This window comes from Aulonocara stuartgranti, assembly GCF_965226115.1.
Source record: "Aulonocara stuartgranti genome assembly, chromosome: 8".
Lineage (NCBI taxonomy): Eukaryota > Metazoa > Chordata > Actinopteri > Cichliformes > Cichlidae > Aulonocara > Aulonocara stuartgranti.
In genome coordinates this window covers 30,230,124-30,252,345 of record NC_138959.1, presented here as the reverse complement: position 1 = coordinate 30,252,345, position 22,222 = coordinate 30,230,124, and the positions used below count along the sequence as shown (strand labels likewise).

Sequence of the window (22,222 nt, the reverse complement as noted above, 5' to 3'; positions counted from 1 at the left end):
AGACGATTCTGAGTAAAGACATGAAGCTGTCTCAGAGGAATGAAAGGAAAACGTTTGTGTGGGATGTCAGCTGTGACAAAAGGGGCAAACAACATAATTACAGTGTGCGCACAAAGCTACTCTGACCCTTCTGCTGACATCATTAAGATGTGCTTAACACACATGCGGAGGGGAGGAGAGTGCTCCGGGACATTTAAAGTTTTGTGGTTGAACCATGTTTGTCTCTGCAGGCTGCTGCATGCTCTCATTCTCTGTCATGTCGTGTTAACCTGGAAACTCTGTATCATCGTCCTCCAGAGACGGGACCTCTCAGCAGGAGAGGTAGTGGGATTCTTATTTCTGCACTCATTTGCTTCTGAGATGAACCATTGTGGTTTTTATTACCTCGTGACTTCTAGCACACTGTCTGGAGGCGACATTCTGGAATAGCGGTCCTATCACTCTGCATCTGGTGAGCTTTGCAGTTTCCGAACTTTACTTGTTTGGAATATTTTGTATGTGTGACCTGCCTCGCCTGACCCTGGCCCGCCCTGTAAAGCATTCCTGTATAGAAACACTTCACGCTCGCCTCCATAGTCATTCATTCCCCTCTCTGTTCCATCTTCCACCCACCATATCTTCCCTTTCTCAATAACATTCCAGCCAAGGGAGCCTATCTTTCTCTTTTCTCATAAATTCAGCACTCTGGCCTGCAAATGCAGGGATGGAAGAGAGGGCGGGGGTCTTCCTCTTTCCATCACGGCAACTTTGAATCCAACTGGGCTCCAGACATGTACCTTGTGTACTGAATGTAGTACTTGCTGTATGTATTGTGTGTTTGTCTCCCCTTACACTGCCTTTATTGTCAAAACAGGAACTCGGTGGGGCCGGGACAAAGGACTAGCAGGGATGGGGGATGGTCAGGTGAGGAAAGTGGAGATGCTTTTCTGCTGTCGTATGAAACGACTAATTGCACACATGGGATGATTCTAAGAGTCGTGGAAAACCATCTGGTCCGCAGGAAGATGATAGCATCAAAGTCTTAGCTGGAAGGTAGCACTGAGAGCTAAGTGTGAGCATGTAGAGGAGGGGGGGGTCTGCATCCATTGTGTTCTGTTCTCGTGGTTTTATTGAGGTATTGTGCTGCAGTATCTTGGGTAAACTTGACCTTAGATGAAGGATTTTGGCTTTCCTGCCGGGCGGGGGTGCTGGAAAATACCTGCCTAGTTACAATTCATTGTGTCTTATATTGAAGTCAAGGACAATGCAGTGGGTGCTGAAAATCACTTAAGAAAGGTTAAACCTCGAGCCTGGATCTCTCCACACTTAAAATACTCCCAGGTACACTTCCTTCCAATGACACCACACCATTTATTATTCCAGAAATAATTTGCATGTCCCAGTAAACAGTAGATTTGGTATTCCAGATTCCAGGATGGGCTTTTGTTTTATACAAACCAACATGCTTCTTTTGCCGTTTGCACCCATATTCATCACATACATCAACAGTACAAATAGGTGCTTAAGTAAAAAAGGGTCATTCCACATATCTTTGTAATGACATTTTTACATATTTTATCTATCAGAATCAGAATATTTTTAAATCCTCTAAAGAAATGACGTACAAATAAACATCAGGATCCTTTCAGCCGGCAGAGAAGGTATTTTGCTTTGGCTAGGACACCATCTGAGCCATCACAGGACAGCAGCACTAATTTTTACAAACAAATTCTTCTAAAGATTTTTTTTGTTCTGCAAATTCATTATAGATCTAACTGCACAGAGCGATATACAAGTAATGACAATTATCAACATGGAAGAGATATACACATCAATAAATCAATAATTATAAGCCAATGAAATCTCGTATATGATTTGAAAATCCATCCTTTCGCTTCTGCCTATCCTTCTCAGGGTCGCGGGAGCCTATCCCAGCTGTCATAGGGCGAGAGGCGGGGTACACCCTGGACAGGTCGCCAGTCTGTTACACACAGGGACAGACACCCATTCACTCCCACCTATGGGCAATTTGGATTAATCCCCCCCAAACTGCATGTCTTTGGACTGTGGGAGGAAGCTGGAGTACCCGGAGGGAACTCACGGGGAGAACATGCAAACTCCACACAGAAAGACCCCATCAGACCCCGGCCTGATGGTGGAATTGAACTCAGGACCCTCTTGTTGTGGAGCAACAGTCCCACTGTGCCACTGTGCTTCCCTGAGAAAGTGTCATTAAAAATTGTACCTTAAATATATTTGAATATACAACCTGTGCACTATTGAGCTACTTCAATAAGATTATAATGTTGACTTAAATACTTTTTTGTGATGGACGGTTCACACACCAGTTTTTTATTCTATAAAAATATTTCTGTTATCCAAAATAAATAGTTCAGAAAACTGGAAAACAGAGTTTTGGAGGATCTGGAGACTGAAGCGACTTCTTTGCTCATTGGTTGCTTTGTTTTCTGTCACATGATCACTGAAAGGCTTCTCATGGAGATGCTGCATGTTGTCTTAGACCACAGAGAATCACAGACTCAGTTTAGTTTTAGATGAGTACAAGAAAGTGGATGCATGGATGGACTATAGAGAATATAAAAATAGTTGTGGCAATAACTTAGTGTTAGTGTTCTGCTTAAAATGAGATGTCAATGATTGTCTTGTCTTTAAGGAGCCCAAAGTCAGTCTATCAGTTTGGTAAAGATGTGTGTGTGTGTGTGTGTGTGTGTGTGTGTGTGTGTGTGTGTGTGTGTGTGTGTGTGTGTGTGTGTGCGTGCGTGCGTGCGTGTGTGTGTGTGCGTGCGTGCGTGTGTGTGTGTGTGTGTGTGTGTGTCTAAAGTACATGGAAAGAGCGCAGGAGGAAGTTCAGGCAGTCACCTTGGTGTGTTGACTTCCTGACTCTACTAATTTAATGGGACATTGTTCTCCGTGAGGATGCTGTGCCAAAGACAGGAAAGCACACTCAGAGTCACGGAAAATAGACCAATGAGGTACGTAAGGATTGGCAACCTCTCAGTGTGTGTGTGTGTGTGTGTGTGTGTGTGTGTGAGTGTGTGTGTGTGTGTGTGTGAGTGTGTGTGTGTGTGTGTGTGTGAGTGTGTGTGAGAGTGTGAGTGTGTGTGTGTGTGTGTGTGTGTGTGTGAGTGTGTGTGTGTGTGTGTGTGTGAGTGTGTGTGAGAGTGTGAGTGTGTGTGTGAGTGTGAGTGTGTGTGTGTGAGTGTGTGTTCCTGTCTAGCTATCTTTGTGAGGACCAAAATCTGCATTCTACTATACTTGTGTCAGGATTACAATTAGGTTATGGTTAGGTTAGGGTAAGAAGCTACCGAAAACATTATGTCAATGAATGTCCTCACTAAGAGGCTTGTGTGTGTGTGTGTGTGTGTGTGTGTGTGTGTGTGTGTCTGCACTACAGTTTTTTACAGCCGCTAGGACACATGTCTCAATACTTAGGTCACTTTTGCAAAACTCTTCACACAATCCTCCTAACTGACTGTCAGCTTGGCAAAGCAGTTCATTCCACATTCAAAATGCACTACAACTACCAAAACACTTCATTCAGGTCTCAAATAAACTCATTCTTCCAGAACACTAGCAAAGGTTGACAGCCGACAAACACACTTTGTCACCCACAAAACAATGACCTAAAAAACACTAACAACATGTAGCATTACACAGTGTTTTCTTGTGTAAAACAAGGACACATCTCTGTTTATAATTTCAATATATGTTACTGGAATGAATCAGACATCATGCAGAATTCGTTAATATTTGTTTATGTATTTTTATTTTTTTGCACTAAGTAATCCCAAAATAGAAAGTCAAAGTCAAAAGTCAAAGTCAACTTTATTTGTCGATTCTGCCACATGTACAGGACATACAGAGAATAGAAATTGCGTTACTCTCAATCCCTAGATAAATAGCAAATGAACATTTAAATATATTTAAATATAAAAGTGATTAAAAATGCAAGTAAAATAATTAAAAAGTAAAAATTTAAATAAATAAAATTTTACATATAACAGAAAGCTATACAATATACAATATAATGGGTAAGTGACATTGAGTGTAAACCAGGCAGAGTAGTGCAATTAGGCAAATAGTGCAAATGGAGATTTAGTAATGTACGGTAAGAGAAAGTGTAACAACAAAGTCTTATGAGTCTTATACAAGAATTTGTATACACACCATCCACTGATACACATACAATAGTAATGCTATTCTACTCCATTTCTGGCTGGGTCCATGTTTACATCACAAAAAAACCTATTCAGCAGTTGTCTCCTTTTGTAATGAAATTGAAGGAGTAACACCTGTGTAGATGTTCATCTACAATGAGAATCAGCTGTGGCTGGTTAAACTGCATTTTTAGATTGGAAATATGTTTCAATAAAATATTGCTGTTGGATTTTGCTGTCTTATTCAGTTTTGCATTGTGTTATTGTTTTGGCCATAAGTTTAACAGTTTTGAAAACAGTATGTAAGCACATGCAAAATGTCCTGTACGTACAAAGATTTTTGGCAGTTGTTGTGTCTGAGTGAGAAGATAATTCATGAAATTTGAGAGATGTAGTCATTGAATGCATTTTGTGCCAAAACAATGATAACTGGTCCTCAGTTTAGCCCACATAGACTTCTGTTGTGCTCACTGTGTGAGGAGTTTTGCAAACGTGACCTAAGTATTGAGAAATGTGTCCTAGCGTCTGTAAAAAACTGTAAATGTATCTAACATATTCACCAACAGGTCAACAGTGTTCGGGCTCGTTGGCTGCTCCAGTCGCTTGGCTTGGTTTATCTCGGCTCCCCCGACTTCATGTTGCCACTTCACATTATTTCACTCCTAGTAGCTTCAATCTGCTTAAAGTCATTCACTGTTGCCATGTCAGTGCAAATCGTCTGAGGTGTGGTGGGAAGGTGTCTGCTTGTATGGAGACAGTCTGTATAAACTGATCCTCCTGCTATCTGAGTTGCTATTTTCCTGAGGACTGATAGGTCACAGGTGCTGGTTCTGTATAAGTTGATCTCTTTTCTTGAACATCTCATCCTCCAGAGCAGGTTAGTACTACAGTAGAAGTTACCATGAAACAACTGAACATTTTTGTAACCTCAAAACATGAACTAACTCATGAGGCTGAAGCTGCTGGTCCTGCTGCACAGAACTATGCACTGAGTTTTAAGCACTGCATTAAAGCTCCACAGTGTTCCATGACTGTTTCCATGCTTAGACTTGGTCAAACCTATTGTGAGTATAGCCATGAGCCACAGGTGTTATGAGGTTAACGTTTCAATTCTCGACTTTAGAAGGTTGACAAAAATCATTTCTGTTTAATGGCTCCTCTTAAACATGTGATCTGAAAAAGTAGCAAGACAAAATGTGTATTTCCATGACAGTTGGCTTGTGAGTTGTTCTTTAAATGTCAGTCCCCCAGAAAACACTCAGACACACACAGTGTCCTCGCTTGCTTCTCAGCCTGCCCTCAGTTACTCTTTGCATCAGCAGTTGTATCACGAGGATTCCCCTTTTTCCTGGATTTACTGGAAAATCCCCTGAATGTGTGTGTGTGTGTGTGTGTAATGGAATGTGGACTCCTAGAGCTTAGTACAGTAGAGTATGCATGCTGCTCACACAGGTACACACACACACATGCTTTTCCACAGCAGTAGGGGAACTCTCGGTGGTTAGAGTTTAAACAGGAAAACAGAAACAGAGAAGGGTGTGTTATTGCCGGATTCCTCTCGCTCTGCATCAGCCTGATGAGTGGTTGCTGTGTGAGAGTGGAAAGCTTCCATGGTGCTCCTACCCCGCCCCCCACCACACACACACACAAATTACGGCTCCTGACTAGTAAACATTGTTTTGCTTTTATCTGGAAACATTATAGTTCCAGTCAGCCTCGTCCCTGTTACCATGGAAACACAACTTCAATTCAGCACTTTGGTGGTGAAACTGGAAATCTTTGCTTCCAGAATGATTTTTGTTGTCATCGCAAACTACGACGCAACAATAGTGTCATGAAGTGCACATGCACAGATTTATCTCCAAGGATATAATGTTGTAACTGTATCCAGTTTGCAGCAGGAAGCTCACACACACACATTTGGCAGATACTTGGCTGAGGTAGTTGTTCGGGCATTGTTATTGCTGCCATGGCTACCATGGACCCCGCTGGCTACACCCAGGAAACCCAACAATTTTTGGATTTTTGGATTTAACAGTGTGTCCTAGAAAAAGGAAATCAGACCAGTTAAAGTCACATGGAAAAGCATGACAAAGGAAAATGCTTGACCAAAGAGCTGCACTGAGATGGACCGTGGCACAGGAGTCATCGTGCACACTCATCATTAAACAAAAACAGTTCTGCTGACAGCACAGAGCATTAGCCAGCTGATCTCAGCAGCACACACACACACACACACACACACACACACACACACACACACACACACACACACACACACACACACACAGTCTAATAGGGTGTTCATTAACATTAGACTGATGTGTGCATATTGTTACATTCAATAGAAAAAGATATCAAGCGGTTCATGGAAACTATCTGTTACAGCATGTTAACTTAGAAATAACACCTCACTCTTTTCTAAATGATGAACGCTGATTTATAAATGTTTTATGAAACTGCAAATATTTGATGTCTCGTGTTACAGTTTTTTACAGATGCTAGGACACATGTCTCAATACTTAGGTCACGTTTGCAAAACTCCTCACACAGTGAGCACAACAGAAGTCTATGTGGGCTAAACTGAGGACCAGTTATCATTGTTTTGGCACAAAATGCATTCAATGACTACATCTCTCAAATTTCATGAATTATCTTCTCACTCAGACACAACAACTGCCAAAAATCTTTGTACGTACAGGACATTTTGCATGTGCTTACATACTGTTTTCAAAACTGTTAAACTTATGGCCAAAACAATAACACAATGCAAAACTGAATAAGACAGCAAAATCCAACAGCAATATTTTATTGAAACATATTTCCAATCTAAAAATGCAGTTTAACCAGCCACAGCTGATTCTCATTGTAGATGAACATCTGCACAGATGTTACTCCTTCAATTTCATTACAAAAGGAGACAACTGCTGAATAGGTTTTTTTGTGATGTAAACATGGACCCAGCCAGAAATGGAGTAGAATAGCATTACTATTGTATGTGTATCAGTGGATGGTGTGTATACAAATTCTTGTATAAGACTCATAAGACTTTGTTGTTACACTTTCTCTTACCGTACATTACTAAATCTCCATTTGCACTATTTGCCTAATTGCACTACTCTGCCTGGTTTACACTCAATGTCACTTACCCATTATATTGTATATTGTATAGCTTTCTGTTATATGTAAAATTTTATTTATTTAAATTTTTACTTTTTAATTATTTTACTTGCATTTTTAATCACTTTTATATTTAAATATATTTAAATGTTCATTTGCTATTTATCTAGGGATTGAGAGTAACGCAATTTCTATTCTCTGTATGTCCTGTACATGTGGCAGAATCGACAAATAAAGTTGACTTTGACTTTTGACTTTGACTTTCTATTTTGGGATTACTTAGTGCAAAAAAATAAAAATACATAAACAAATATTAACGAATTCTGCATGATGTCTGATTCATTCCAGTAACATATATTGAAATTATAAACAGAGATGTGTCCTTGTTTTACACAAGAAAACACTGTGTAATGCTACATGTTGTTAGTGTTTTTTAGGTCATTGTTTTGTGGGTGACAAAGTGTGTTTGTCGGCTGTCAACCTTTGCTAGTGTTCTGGAAGAATGAGTTTATTTGAGACCTGAATGAAGTGTTTTGGTAGTTGTAGTGCATTTTGAATGTGGAATGAACTGCTTTGCCAAGCTGACAGTCAGTTAGGAGGATTGTGTGAAGAGTTTTGCAAAAGTGACCTAAGTATTGAGACATGTGTCCTAGCGTCTGTAAAAAACTGTATTTTCTCTGCAGGAGAAATGTTTCTGTGCACGCAGCTCAAAGCTCATTTAACACGAGACATCAAATATTTGCAGTTTCATAAAACATTTATAAATCAGCGTTCATCATTTAGAAAAGAGTGAGGTGTTATTTCTAAGTTAACATGCTGTAACAGATAGTTTCCATGAACCGCTTGATATCTTTTTCTATTGAATGTAACAATATGCACACATCAGTCTAATGTTAATGAACACCCTATTAGACTGTGTGTGTGTGTGTGTGTGTGTGTGTGTGTGTGTGTATTTCTTATTGAATGCCATGGGAAAAAGTGATGTTCAGAAAGAGCATAAAACTCCTCCTCCTGTTTTCCACTCATCCCCTTTAATCAGAGACATGGGACCAAAGAGAGAGAAATACAGATTGCTATATAAAGTGAAGGCATGCCGCAGGTCCCTGAGGGAGGAGAGGGATGAGTCACCAGGCCTAGAGTTGCACTGGAGCGCAGCACCAGCCTTCTTTTCCAAATTCCCTTTTTTCTTTTCTTTTCTTTCTCTCTGTCCTTTCCAAAGTGTAGTACCTCCCTGAGGTACCACGTGGTCAGACGGGGATCACTGTGCAATGAGTCAGATTGGCATAACAGCTCCAGAGCAACTGAACAAATATTGTGTGCCAGTTGTTGGCCAAGTTATTCTATTTCTGATTAATTTTCATAGTCTTTGGCTTTCATCAGTCACATGTTCATATTAGATCAAATAAACAGTTTGTAAGTGCAGATGTAAGGCAGGTAAAGGGCTGTGCTGAAAGGTAAATGTAGCTGAATGTGGTTTAAGTGAACATTAAGTGTAATAGCTGTGCTTTGTTTGGTTTTTCTTTATGTCTGGTGCCTTCTTACAAGGCAGCTCCTGCTGTGTCCACTGCACTTGTCTTAAATTTGCTTTGTTCTCATATAGGTTGTTCACATACTTTGAACACATAACGTCCCACTAGCATTCAGCTTTATTGTGAATATCGCCCAGATCACTGAAGTCTTGTCTTCCTATCCGGTCGTTAAGTGATGATGTGACGAATCCTACTTCCGGGTCTAAAGTAGTCTGCGTTTAATATGGCTTTTGTGTTGTTAACATGTTTAATGTTTTGTATTTTCTTCTATTTAATCTCAAAAAGCTCCTAAAACAGTCAGTGATCACTGTTGACCTCCCTCGGCTTTTATTACCGCTAATCATTTATTTAAGCTCAGTTTTTAAAACCTTAGGATGTAACTACAGCCCAGCCCATGCAGCAGTATATGAATGACTAACCTCGTGTTGTGGATGGATTATCTCAGTTGTTCTCCTGGCTGAAGTTTGGTCCTTTTACAGCATCCTGCCATGCGATTACATTTGTTCCTGACCACCGAGAACACTCACGTTAACTTTTATCGAGTGGGAAAAAAGTTAGCTTGTTTATATTATGCTAACATAGCTGTGTCGCTAGCGGTCACGTAGCACATCATTATATACCAGCTAGCCCAACTTCAGTAACCCTACAAACGTCACTGCTGTTTAGTTTTCTGTCTTCATTTATGCTGGAAGTGATAACAGAGCTGTACGTTTGAATCTGTTTCCAAAACCCCGCAGTCAGGACATGCTATATTGTATTTAGATAGAAGCTAGCGAGCTAACTTCCTGCTAACTTCTAACTCCGTTAAATGTCATAAATTCCGTTTTCATGGATGCCTGGATGTTAAACTCAATTGTTACACCTGGTAGAGCAGAACGCTGATCATTTTATTAAAGATGAAAGACTTTAGACAGTTTTTCAACTCTCAGTAATGCCATAGTGATCGTTTGATATATGGACCTGCAGCGGAGTTTAGACCCAGACACAGCTAGTGACGTCAGACTTAACGACCGGATAGACTAAATGCAGCAGAGAACAAAGACGGTGATCAAATCTCTGGCGTCTCTCACCATCATACTCAGCTGGTCGTTACCATGTAGTTATTAATAGAGACTCCTGATACATAAGTGCTTGTTTCATGCACCATCATGTACTGGATATGATGATGATGATTTTAAAAATGCTATAAACTAAAACGTTCTGCAAGTTTAGTCATAACGAGCGGTTCTGTTTGTGCTGCTCATGTTGGGTTTGCAGATTTTCAGGATTTTCCCTGTAGGCTCTTCACCTCACAGCTCCTTAACAAATACAATTTAACTCATTATTTTAATAACTGAAGTGATTAGAATTGCATGAAAGCCACCTTCAAGTATAATTGTGAAATGTGAGCATATTTCTGTATTTGTTTAATGTTCTTGTCTGGTTTTGAAATAATAAGCCAATCTGTGACGAGCAAGGTACCGTCCCTACACACTGTTCCCCGGGCGCTGCATTGGTGACTGCCCACTGCTTCACTGGGTGAATGTGTTAAATGCAGAGGAACTATTTCCCTATGGGGACTAACACATACACATTAATTAATTAATTAATTAATTAATTAATTAAAGACAAATAACACACAATCGTCATTCAAATGCATTTGCTGCTTTGGTCAGATGTGTCTCTTTTATGTCATTTTGTACGTTTCTTAAAGGCCCACAGTGCGTCTCTAAGCCTATGTGGGACTTCAGAGCCCGACAGTTTCCATAAAGCTGTCATGGTCCTGGGCCGTGTTGGCCCAGTATTCTTAGTTCTCTTGTATTTTTGTATTTAGTTCCCTGTTTAGGTTCTGTTTCCTGAGTTGCCCTGTTATGTTGTTCCCTGTGTGTTTTCCCTTCGTGGCTTTTACCCCCTGTGTGCCCCTCTGTGTATCTGTGAGCCCTCGTCTCTCCTTATGTTTTATTCCATGTTTCCCCAGCCCGTTATGTCTGTTTTCCCCGTGCTCTCTCTCCTCCTGTCTGAACCTCTGTACTTCCTGTTTGACTCTGCCCGTCTCCCGTCAGTGTTATGTTCACCCCGCCCTGTCTCGTTATGGTTATCTGTGTCAGCTGTGTTCCCCGTGTGTTCCCACTTTCCTCGTTAACCCTCTGTGTATTTCTGTCTGCGTCTCCCTCTGTTCGGCGTCGCGTTCTCCCTCATGTTGTGTGTGTTCCTCCCTGTGTTTCTTGGCGAGCTTTGTATTTAGTTTTCCCAGTTTAGTTTCGTATTTCCTACGTTCTGCCTCTCCAGCATTAAAGCTGTAATTTTTGAGTTCATCCCCATGTCTGTGAGTTTTGCATTTTGGGTCCTCCTCCTGCCTGCCACACAGCGATCCATGACAGAAGAACGCGACCACGACATGGACCCAGCAACTCACAACCCCTCCGCTGAGCTCCGGGAGGATTTAATCTACACGGTGGAATATCACTGTCAGGAGTGGGAAGTGCTGCCAGGAGACGAACACCGGGAGGTCGTAGCCGTCCGTCTACAGCGGATGGTGTCCGGACTCCCGTGGCTGTTCGGCGCGCTGCACCCCCACATCCGGGACTTCCTCGTTTCCACCGTAAGCATCCGCCCGGAGCTGCCTCTCCGGTGTGAAGAGTCGGAGGACGTTCAGCCTGGTCCGCTGGAGGATTCGCGGTCCGGCTCGTCTCCTCCCCCTTCCCGGAGAAAACGACGTTCACGTCGCCGGCGTTCCCGAGCAGTGGAGCAGTTTTCATCCCTGGGTGAGAGTGACTGTGCGTCACACTCTCAGCCCAAGTTTTCTGGACCCGGACTTCATGACTTTTCCACCACTGTGAGTAACTCTGTTTTGCCCGCCATTGTGTTTCCTGAAACGGATAACTCCACCACTGTGTGTTTGGACTCTAGAGACACTATACAGCGAGGCACCTCGGTGTCGGATCATTCACCAGTTGCTAGCAACCTTTGTGTTTTTGAGCCCTCTGATTTTTGTAAAGCTCGCAGTATGTCCTTTGATTTAACCGATATGAATGTGTTACATGTAGAGACAGCTGAACCTAAGACAGCTATCCTACACCAGACTCACCCACACACTGCTACCAGCGTTGCAGCCCCACAGAACTGTTTTAACCAGCCTGTACACTCTGGGGTTTTCCAGTCTGAACTCAGCCACACACCACCACCATCATCAGCCAAACCATCTGAGACTGAGTGTTCTGTAACTGATGCTCCTTCTAGTAACTGTTTCATGTGCCAACCCGTTCTGTCTTTTGACATGTCCAGTGGTGCCCAGTCAGGTCCACAACCAGTGTTTAATCATTCAGTTTCTCGAGTGAGCGGTAACAAGATGGTCGCTTCCTTTGCTAAGCTAACTGAAAGACTAGGGTTAAGCGTTAAAGAGTTGCTTGATCAGGTCAAGTTTTGTGACCCACGGCAACGCATGCTTGATCCTGTTCGCTACTCCTCTGAACCTGTTGCTGTGAAAACTGTTGTGGGTGTTACTTCGTCCCTGGACTGTGTGGCTCCCCATCCAGTTCGATCTGAGTCAGCCTGCCGAGTTGGTTCACCTATGGACTATATGAAAATTGACTTTGTTTCTCAACCTGTGTTTGTCCTTCCAGCCTTGATTCTGAAAAGAACTGTCTCTGGCGTTCTTCCTTCTCTGACCTGTGTTAGACAGCACACCGTTCCTCAAGAGACAGTTGTTGATGTTGTCTGTTTTGAAACTGCTTCGGTGACTGTCCCTGAGCTAACCTCCTCCAGGACTGCTAGCGCTAACCTGGAGAGTGTTATAGCAGTGGATTTCCTAGGACCTGCTTGCTTTAAACCTAGATCTCCTAAAACTGAGTTTGGCGTCAATAACTTGGTTTTCCCAGTGTCTGTTGCTGCTCCTGAACTCTGCTCTCAAACTCCAGTTCCTGTAACCAGGGCAGCGCGGGCCCAGCTTTCCCTTGCTCCCGTATCAGTTCCTCGGGAGAGGGTGGCTGAGGTCCAGCCGGTCCCTGCTTCTATCCCCAGCCTGGCAGAGGCTCCGTTCATCCCGGCACCCGTACCTACCCCTCGGGTGGGGTTGATGGACACCCAGCCGTCGCCTGTGCCTGTTCCGGTTCCCCGGGTGAGGTCAGCCGTGACCCTGCCGACTCCTGCACCCGTCTCAGTTCCTCGGGTGGGAGCGACAGAGGTCCAGCTAGCTCCTGCACCCACACCGGCCCCCAGGGTAAAGGCAGCCAGAGCCCAGCTCGTCCCTGCACCCGTATCTGTTTCTCGGGTGGGGATGGCTGGTGTTCGGCCAGGCCTAGCACCCGTTCCTGTTCCCAGAAGGAAAGCAACCCAGAGTCAGACACCTGCTCAACCACAAGCGCAACTACCACTACAACTGCCATTTCTGTCCATAACGCAGTCAGTAGCTCAGTTATTAGCACAGTTTCTTGTTTTGTCACCAGTCCAGTCTTTATCACAGTTTGCAGCTCCATTACCCATTCTGTTACCACCTCAGTTTCTTGCTCCAGTGCCTGTTTGGTTATCAGCTCAGTCATTAACTCTGTCACCAGCACAGTTAGTAGCTCAGCAACCTGTTCAGTTACTGCCAACCTCAGCTGGGAGCCTTTGTGAGCTTTCTCCGCCAGCTGTGGACTGCATGGTACTGACAAACATTGGACAGACTGTTTGCCCTGCACAGCCCCAGCCGTTGCGTCCCGAGCCGACTGTGTGCCCTGTGCAGCTACAGTTAGCGTCCGCTGAGCCAAAGGTCTCTGCACCAGCTGGCTCTGCATCTGTCTCCGCTGGGGGTTCAGGAGGACCCCTCCAGCAGCTCCTCATCTCCGCTGGCGGCTCTGCCCAGCCCGGCCAGCACCTCCTCGTCTCCGCTGGGGGTTCAGGGGAACCTCTCCAGCCGCTCCTCGTCTCCGCTGGCGGCTCAGGTCAGCCCGGCCAGCACCTCCTCGTCTCCGCTGGCGGCTCAGGTCAGCCCGGCCAGCACCTCCTCGTCTCCGCTGGAGGGTCCGAGGGGGCCGTTCAGCCACCAGCTGCTTCACCGGCAGCCTCGTCCACGTTTGCAGCAGCCGTGTCTTCACCCACGCTAGCTGCGGCCTCCGTGTCTCTGTCCACGTCTTCGCCTAGTCCAGCTTCAGCCTGTGCTTCGCCTGGTCCGGCCCCGTCATCGCCTGGTCCGGCCCCCGCATCTCCCACGCCCGGTCCGGCCTCTGCATCGCCTTCAACGTCGGCCGGTCCGGCGTCGGCCTCTGCCTCTGCAGCATCGCCTGGTCCAGCCTCAGCCTCGGCAGCATCGCCTGGCCCAGCCTCATCGGAGTCTTCGTCCTCGTCTGGCCCAGCCTCATCGGAGTCTTCGTCCTCGACTGGTCCCGCCTCGACTGGTCCCGCCTCGACTGGTCCCGCCTCTACTGGTCCTGTGCCCACCGGGCCTCGGCCAGTACGCCTGGCACTGGAGAGCCGCCGCTGCCTTCCGCACGGCCGGCCTCCTGAACTGCTCAGTCGTCTCCTTCGCCGCCGCCGTTGCCTTCCGCGCGGCCGGCCTCCGGACCAGCTCTGTCACCTGTGCCACCCGCCCGGTCGGCCCCCCGACCGTGTGACCCGTGAACTTTTATGCCGGTGGGCTCTGGGTCGGCCCCCTGAACTTTATTTGAACTATGGTCTTGTGCTCCTGTGTTTTCTGTTGTTCGTTTTTGTTTTCTGTTCCGAGCCCTCCGTCCTGGGCCCCCGCCGCCCGCCCTGGGTCGTTTTCTGTTTGGTTTTTGTTTTCCTGTGTTTGGGCTGTCTGGAGCCAGCCCTTATGGGGGGGGGGGGGGGGGGGGGGGTGATGTCATGGTCCTGGGCCGTGTTGGCCCAGTATTCTTAGTTCTCTTGTATTTTTGTATTTAGTTCCCTGTTTAGGTTCTGTTTCCTGAGTTGCCCTGTTATGTTGTTCCCTGTGTGTTTTCCCTTCGTGGCTTTTACCCCCTGTGTGCCCCTCTGTGTATCTGTGAGCCCTCGTCTCTCCTTATGTTTTATTCCATGTTTCCCCTGCCCGTTATGTCTGTTTTCCCCGTGCTCTCTCTCCTCCTGTCTGAACCTCTGTACTTCCTGTTTGACTCTGCCCGTCTCCCGTCAGTGTTATGTTCACCCCGCCCTGTCTCGTTATGGTTATCTGTGTCAGCTGTGTTCCCCGTGTGTTCCCACTTTCCTCGTTAACCCTCTGTGTATTTCTGTCTGCGTCTCCCTCTGTTCGGCGTCGCGTTCTCCCTCATGTTGTGTGTGTTCCTCCCTGTGTTTCTTGGCGAGCTTTGTATTTAGTTTTCCCAGTTTAGTTTCGTATTTCCTACGTTCTGCCTCTCCAGCATTAAAGCTGTAATTTTTGAGTTCATCCCCATGTCTGTGAGTTTTGCATTTTGGGTCCTCCTCCTGCCTGCCACACAGCGATCCATGACAAAAGCTCTCGTCTGTTTAACCAGCTGAGCTTTGTAAAGTTGCATAAATGAACCAATAAAGTTTTCTTGAAGTGTTTCCAAGGCTGCAGACGTGTGTGTGTGTGAGGCAGCCTGGTGCTGTTCTCACTCTTACTGCAAGACACAGCTTGCCATTGTGGATTATCACTGGAGGTTGTTTTCATGGCATGCTTTGGTTTATGAGTATTCTGATCATGTACTTTCATGCAGAAGCACATATCAGTGTATGAAGGTAACCGAAGAAACACACAATCCAGTGTGATTAGTAAACATAATGCCTCCTGTGACTGATGGCTTCCAAATGAATACAATGAATCTATCTGTAATTTTCAAAAGTTTGTGTACTTTAGGCAAAGCTTGAGATAAGCCTTCCTCTCAGAAATGTTTCATTTTTACGCGATGAGCTTCTAATCACAAGCCTCAGCTCGAGCCCACTAAAAAGAAAGGGGCAAGTATCTGGAGCTTGGCAGCCTCTCTGTGTACATGTCCCCACACTTGGACGGACAGAGATGATAGCGGTCGTTTCCATGGTCACCCTGTGTTACTGTTTCCAAAAACAATGAGGAGGTTGGTGTGTAAGGAGAGGAGCTGCCGAACAACTGCCTTCTTCCTCAGCCTCAGCTGTGACTGTGCTCTGCTGTTGCTCTGGCTACAGAAGAGCACAGTCACACTGGTGGACACTGGTTTTCAGAGGTGTACGACCAACTGGTCATTACTGTTAATGACTTCACATCCTGGCTTTATTGTTTGGTATGAGTCAAGCTCCAAAAATGTTGGAAAATACTTCCCACAATTTTTCATTTGACCCCCTGCCCTGCTTTCAGACTCCACTCTGTTATAAACATGAACGCCAAGCTCTAGATGAGATAGAGCCTTATCTGTTTCAACACACCAGTGTGTCACCTGTTGTGAGGTAGAATAGACAGTCGGTCACTGTGGATCAGGTTTAAAGCTAAGAAAAAGATGAGTGATGGTGACTGACCCTTTCATCGTGGTAACCATATTTGTTTCATTTTCTTCATCACCCTGGACAGTAAAGTCACTAAGCAGTGAATGTACAGCGACTGTCTCGTGGCATCTGTTTGCAGTGTTTATTCTGGCCTACACTGATAGCTGACATCGCTTCCTCCTTCGTAATCCTCTGCACTTCTCGATTCACTAACTGTCCTTCTCTTTGTCTACATTCAGCTCCTCAGCGTATTCCTTCCATCCTCTCTAAACACTCTCTTCACTCAGAAACACCGTCTGTGCGCCCTCTTCTTGAAGTACATGTTCACCACAACCATTTCCATGCTTTTAGCAAAGTCTACCAACATTTGTCCTTTTGAATTGCTCTCCTTCAAACACACCTCCTCACATCTGTTCCTTTCACCTACATGTCCATAGAAGTCACCACTGTCTACACCCTGGGGAAACTCTCTGCCACTTCCTCCAACTTTCTCAAGAACTCCTCTCCATCTTCTAAGTTGTCTGACACTCTCTTCAGCTCCACACTCTTCCTTCAAGATTACCCCTACTCCATTTCTACACCACGGTAGAACCCTTTGAATATATCTGCAATGCTCCTGGCCTTGCTTCCCTTCCACTCTCTCCTGCAAACACAGTATAGCTACCTTACCCTTCAAATTCAGATAGTTAATCATAAATGTTTAGCCAAAAACTAAAATATAAAATGTCCAGATGACGAGCTGGAGCGACAAAACAAATAAAAGCTCGCTCAAGTTCAGCACCCATGTCTATCTCAGACCATACCATGCTGTAGTGGAACAAACGGGCTCTGGTTCTTCTTCTTGCTGCAGTTAGCACACTAAATCCTTGATTACCCTGTTAATGAAAATAACTGAACCCCTGCTAACAGCAGATATGTATACTGGGAATGTGTCTGTGGGTGACTTTGCTTTGAGGCTTGCTTTTTAAAAATAACTTTGGTGGTAATAGCAACATGGTTTGGTTTAAATTGTCCAACTTTTTTGTTAGTGTAGATTTGATGCAGACATTCATGAAATATAGAAAAATTTATTTTTCAAGCTATATGGAGGATAGGAGTCCTGGTCCCTGGAACTGGGACAGGCATTACACTTTCCCAGTTTGACTGGCCATTCACAGGGAGAACACAGAAAGGCTCCCACTGATTTAAAGGCAGTGGATTTGTCTCACCATGGAGCCAGGTTCCAACTCTGTAATGAGACAAAAACTTCAGGGTCAACTTACCAGGAGGTTTCAAGACCTTTGCTTCACCTGCCTGGACGTCTGTTAACAGATAGTCAAAACTGTCATGTCACATGAAGACTTTACGTGACTACTAAGCAACATTCATGCTCCCAAAGCTTCCAAAAATCCGCAGTTTCATACAAAAGTACTCTGAAGAATAAGTAAGACACTTTGCAGTCTAATGGCAATAGAGCTTACTTTGGTCAGTGTAAGGTGTTAAAAAAGCGAGAGCAACACTGAAGTCATAACAGAGGTTGATGACTCTGTGACTTATCACAAATGCTCTTGTGTTCAGGGCCACTAATGTGACTGGAAATGAGAGTCTTCGAACCTGGAATCATATGACAGAGTGGATCATATGAGGAACAAGCTAATGTTTTCAAAAACCGCAGCTTTTCACTGTGAGTCACTGACAATTACTCTATTGATGTCAAGTGACCAGTACTGGAGCAGATCCAGCTGAAAAATATGACAGTATTTGTGAAATGACCAAACACTGAAGGGTTTGTCAGTGATAAAGTCCCTTTTTTAAATGCATAATCAGTGATGTGTGAATGAATGACTCCTTCTGCAGGTACTTGCCATGGTTGACTTTTGTGCATCTTTATCATGGTTTTCGGTCAGTAGTTTGATGGAGTCATACCCGTTCAGGGATTCAAGATTCAAGACTCAAGGTTCAAGGTTCTTTATTTGTCACATGCATAGTTATACAAGTAAAACACACAGTGAAATGTAGCCTGACACGCTCCTCGACTTGTGCAAAAGGGGGGAGAGAGGAAGAACATTATATATTATATACATTAGGTGAATGTGCAGTAGTAGCATGTATGCAGCAAGCAGGTGAATTCTGTACATTAAGTGAATTAAATAATTCACTTAATGATAGACAATCTGAACATTTTACAAAATAGACAACATGAACATATTTAAAATTAAAGGAATTTGAAATGTACTTTGTGCCGGTGGGTTTAGAGTGTCTAGAAGAGAGTCCTGTCTTAGTCACTTAGGGCCCGGATGGCTTGGGGATAGACAGAGCGTTCTCACTCCCGAGGCGTAACATGTCGACGTTTTGTCACGTCCCGCGGCGTTCCTGAGGAACGCGAAAGGAGACCTTCGGCGTTCTTATGGTACGCGGCGGGTTAAGGCTGGAATCCAGTGCAATGACGCTCCCGCGGTAGTAGACGTTCCAGCCCTGTATTCCAGCCCTAAACCTAACCTTATCCCTAGCCCTGACCATAACCTTATTCCTGACCTTAACCAGGACTTTAATGATGTTAAATAGCGTGTTTCTAAGCGATTTGAAGAAAAAGAGCGAACATGTGTAGGTTCAGTCCAGACGGTTCTCATATTTCCTCTTTTTCCGAGGTCGTCATTTAGGAACATGGTGGGTAGCCGAAAAGGTAATATGGTGACGATTTGTCACCTAGCGTAAAATGTTACGCTTTGGGAGTGAGAACGGGTTGGGATAGAAGCTCCTCTCGAGTCTCTTTGTCCTAGCCCGGAGAATGCTGAACCTTCTACCGGATTGCAGAAGTTGGAACAGGTTGTTGCCAGGATGGGACGGGTCCTTCAGTATCTGCTCTAGTCCGGCTAGATGTACGTTCTGCTGTACAGATCACTCTCTGGAGAGCTTTTTGGTCCTTAACACAGCTGTTCCCAAATCAGGATGTCATGTTCTGTGTGAGGATGCTCTCCACAGCGCCTGTATAGAAAGTCCTGAGGATCTTTGGAGAGACCCTGAACTTCCTCAGTTGTCGTAGGTGATACAGGAGCTGCCTAGCCTTTTTGGTCTGGACCTGAATGTGGGCAGCCCATGTCAGGTCTGAGGAGACGTGGACACCGAGATACTAGAAGGACTGCACCCTCTCCACTGGAGCTCCATTGATTGGAGGAGATGATGTTCTTCAGCAGCCTCTCAAACACCTTCATTACTACCGAGGTCAGTGCAACTGGCCGGTAATCGTTCAGGGATGAGGGTTTGCTGTTCTTGGGCACAGGGATGATGGTGGATCTTTTGAAGCATGTGGGGACCACAGACTTCGGAAGTGAACACACCTGCTAGCTGGTTAGTACAGCAGCTCGGACGTCGTGCTCCACGATGCTGATCACCGGTCTCTCGCTGATGACTGCACTGTCCTCGGTAGTCAGGCGGTAGTTAGCATTAGCCAACTGGCTAACCTCAAAACAGGTGTAGAACTGGTAAAGCTCGTTGGTGAATGCAAAGTCAGCGTTGATCGGTGCAGTGTCCCTTTTGTAGTCCGTAATGGTGCATAGTCCGTGCCACATACTCTGTGTGTCGGTTGAAGCGAGACTCCACGCGCTCCAGGTACCGGTATTTGGCATCCTTCGCCGCACGCCGTAGGAGGCGCTCATATCGCCAGTGCCAAGACCCATGTTGTAGGTGCCGGTCCTGGCGTTTACTGCAGTGCGGATCGATCTGTCCATCCACAGTTTCTGGTTTGGGAATGTGGTGACTCTCGCAGTGGGGATAATCTCCTCCGCTAGCATATTGACGAAGCATACTGCTACTTCCGTAAACTCGTTGATGTCGACTGCGCATGCTCTGAACATGTCCCAGTCGACGTTGTTGAGTGCGTCCTGTAGCGTAGCTTCTGATTGGGCAGACCAATGTTTTACCTCCCTCGTGGTTACCTCTTCCCTCCGTATGTTTTGTTTATACTGGGGAATGAGGAAGATGGCGTTGTGGTCAGACTTCCCAAAAGCCGGGTGTGAGACAGCTTTGTAGCCCTGCTTGTATGGCGTGTAGCAGTGGTCCAAAATTCGATCCCCCCTCAGCGGACACGAGACATGCTGGTAAAATTTTGGCATGACTTGTCCGAGGTTTGCTTTATTAAAGTCTCCTGCTACAATGAGGGCTGCGCCTGGGTCCTTGTTTTGAAACGAACTCAGGACATCATGTAGTTCGGACAAAGCCATACCTGTGTCCGCTTGGGGTGGGATGTAGACCGCCGTGGCAATGACTGAGGTGAACTCACAGGGCAGATAGAAAGGGCGGCACTTAATGCTCAGGAACTCCAGATGTGGCAAGCAGCCGCTGCAGAGAGCAGAAATGCTCCTGGCATCACACCACTTTCTGTTTACCATGAAACACACTCCTCCACCTTTGGTTTTGACTCTGTCCGTGCGGAGCACAAAGAATGAATCCGACAGAGTTGCAGCCTGGTCCGGCACGGTGGGGGTCAGCCATGTCTCCGTGAAGCACAGAATGTTGCAGTCCCTCATGCCACGTTGGAAGGTGACTCTTGCTCTTAGGTCATCGACCCTGTTCTCCATGGATTGTACATTGGCCAGTAGGATACTGGGCAGTGGTGCGTGATGCGCCTGCTGTCTTAGTCTATTTCGAACGCCAGCACGTTTCCCCCGGCGCTTCTTTGTTCTGCGCCTGGGGTGAGCGGCCCGTCCTTTGTTGTTGTCTGCGCTGCGTAGTATCTCAGGCAGCCGGGTCGGGTTTAAAAGCGCCCAAGATTAAATGTGCAACCTTGTCACCGATGTTTACAAGTGATCTGCTGTCGTAGACCATAAAACTAGAGGATTTTGGGAGGTAAACCAGAGCAAAAAATAAGTAAACCACTCAAAAGGTGCATAGTCTGAGCGGAGCGGTCAGGAAGGCGTCTGGATGTGGCCACGCCATCTCATCGGGGTGAAGAATGGGTTTTGAGTTAGTTGGGAAGGTTTGTGTTGTCACACAGTGTTACCACCCGAGTCCTCTGCCACATGCACCTGGTGTTACTGGGGTGTGATGCGTTCCAGTACAGGCACACTTTGCTGTTCTTATGGCACGGTTAGGGTTGGCTTTCGCTGTTCTGAGCTCAGCCTCATCACCAGATCTGAAAACAGTATTCTGCACTTTTAGCTTTTCACTGACCTCCTGCTCCATGGTTTGTTTTTGGCGCTAGTGGAGATGTTATTCATGACACAGTGGTCTTCTGTGCATTTCTGGATGTCAGCAAATATCATTGCAATGCTACTTGTCCACATTAGTGTGCTGATTATCAGTGGCAGCAGCTCTGAACATGTCCCAGTGCATTCAAAGCAGTGCTGTAAGGCTTCTATTGCCTATGTGCAGGTATTAGCATCACAGACAGATGGTCTGTGATGCTAATACCTGCACATGGTCTGTGTGTGTGTGTGTGTGTGTGTGTGTGTGTGTGTGAGTGTGTGAGTGTGTGTGTCTGTGTGTGTGTGTGTGTGTGTGTGTCTGTGTGTGTCTGTGTGTGAGTGTGTGTGTGTGAGTGTGTGTGTCAGTGTGTGTGTCTGTGTGTGTGAGTGTGTGTGTGAGTGTGTGTCTGTGTGTGAGTGTGTGTGTGTGAGTGTGTGTGTGTCTGTGTGTCTGTGTGTGTGTGAGTGTGTGTGTCTGTGTGTGTGTGTGTGTGTGTGAGTGTGTGTGTCTGTGTGTGAGTGTGTGTGTGTTTGAGTGTGTGTGTGTGTGTGTGTGAGTCTGTGTGTCTGTGTGTGTGTGTGTGTGTGTGTCGCAGCTCAGTGATGGTCTGACAAAGAGCAGTCAGGGGCTCCTCTGTGTTTATGCTGGGGGGATGCACATGGCTATGATGATAACAGTGCTGAATTCCCTCGGCAGGTAAAACGGTCTCCATTTAACAGTCAGCTAAGAATCCAGTTTGCTTGTATGGGAAAGTAAATGTTAGTAAAAAATAGAAATACTAGAATGACTCAGGCCTCAGACTTTACACAGCAAGCCGCTCTGAAATAGCTGAAAGAATAACAAAGAAGTTTATTAAATTGAAATATCTAAAGCACTAAATTC

The 22,222-nt window shown here is 45.4% G+C and overlaps 2 protein-coding genes across 2 annotated transcripts in view; one reads left to right on the top strand and one right to left on the bottom strand.

Moving 5' to 3' along the window:
- Positions 1 to 16,766, top strand: part of LOC309713046 (uncharacterized protein) — a gene marked incomplete at its 3' end in the record, with an annotated part of 462,222 nt that extends 445,456 nt beyond the window's left edge. Inside the window, exons 2-4 of the mRNA XM_082544386.1 lie at positions 10,558 to 13,535; positions 13,582 to 13,786; positions 16,615 to 16,766. Of these exons, the coding sequence (XP_082400512.1) occupies positions 11,106 to 13,535; positions 13,582 to 13,786; positions 16,615 to 16,766 (2,787 nt within the window). The 5' untranslated portion in view covers positions 10,558 to 11,105. The remainder of the gene's footprint in view (positions 1 to 10,557; positions 13,536 to 13,581; positions 13,787 to 16,614) is intronic.
- The window catches only part of LOC309713603 (caveolae-associated protein 1-like), a 34,673-nt gene that overhangs the window by 3,360 nt on the left and 9,091 nt on the right, over positions 1 to 22,222 (bottom strand). The gene's annotated exons all lie outside the window — the stretch shown is intronic.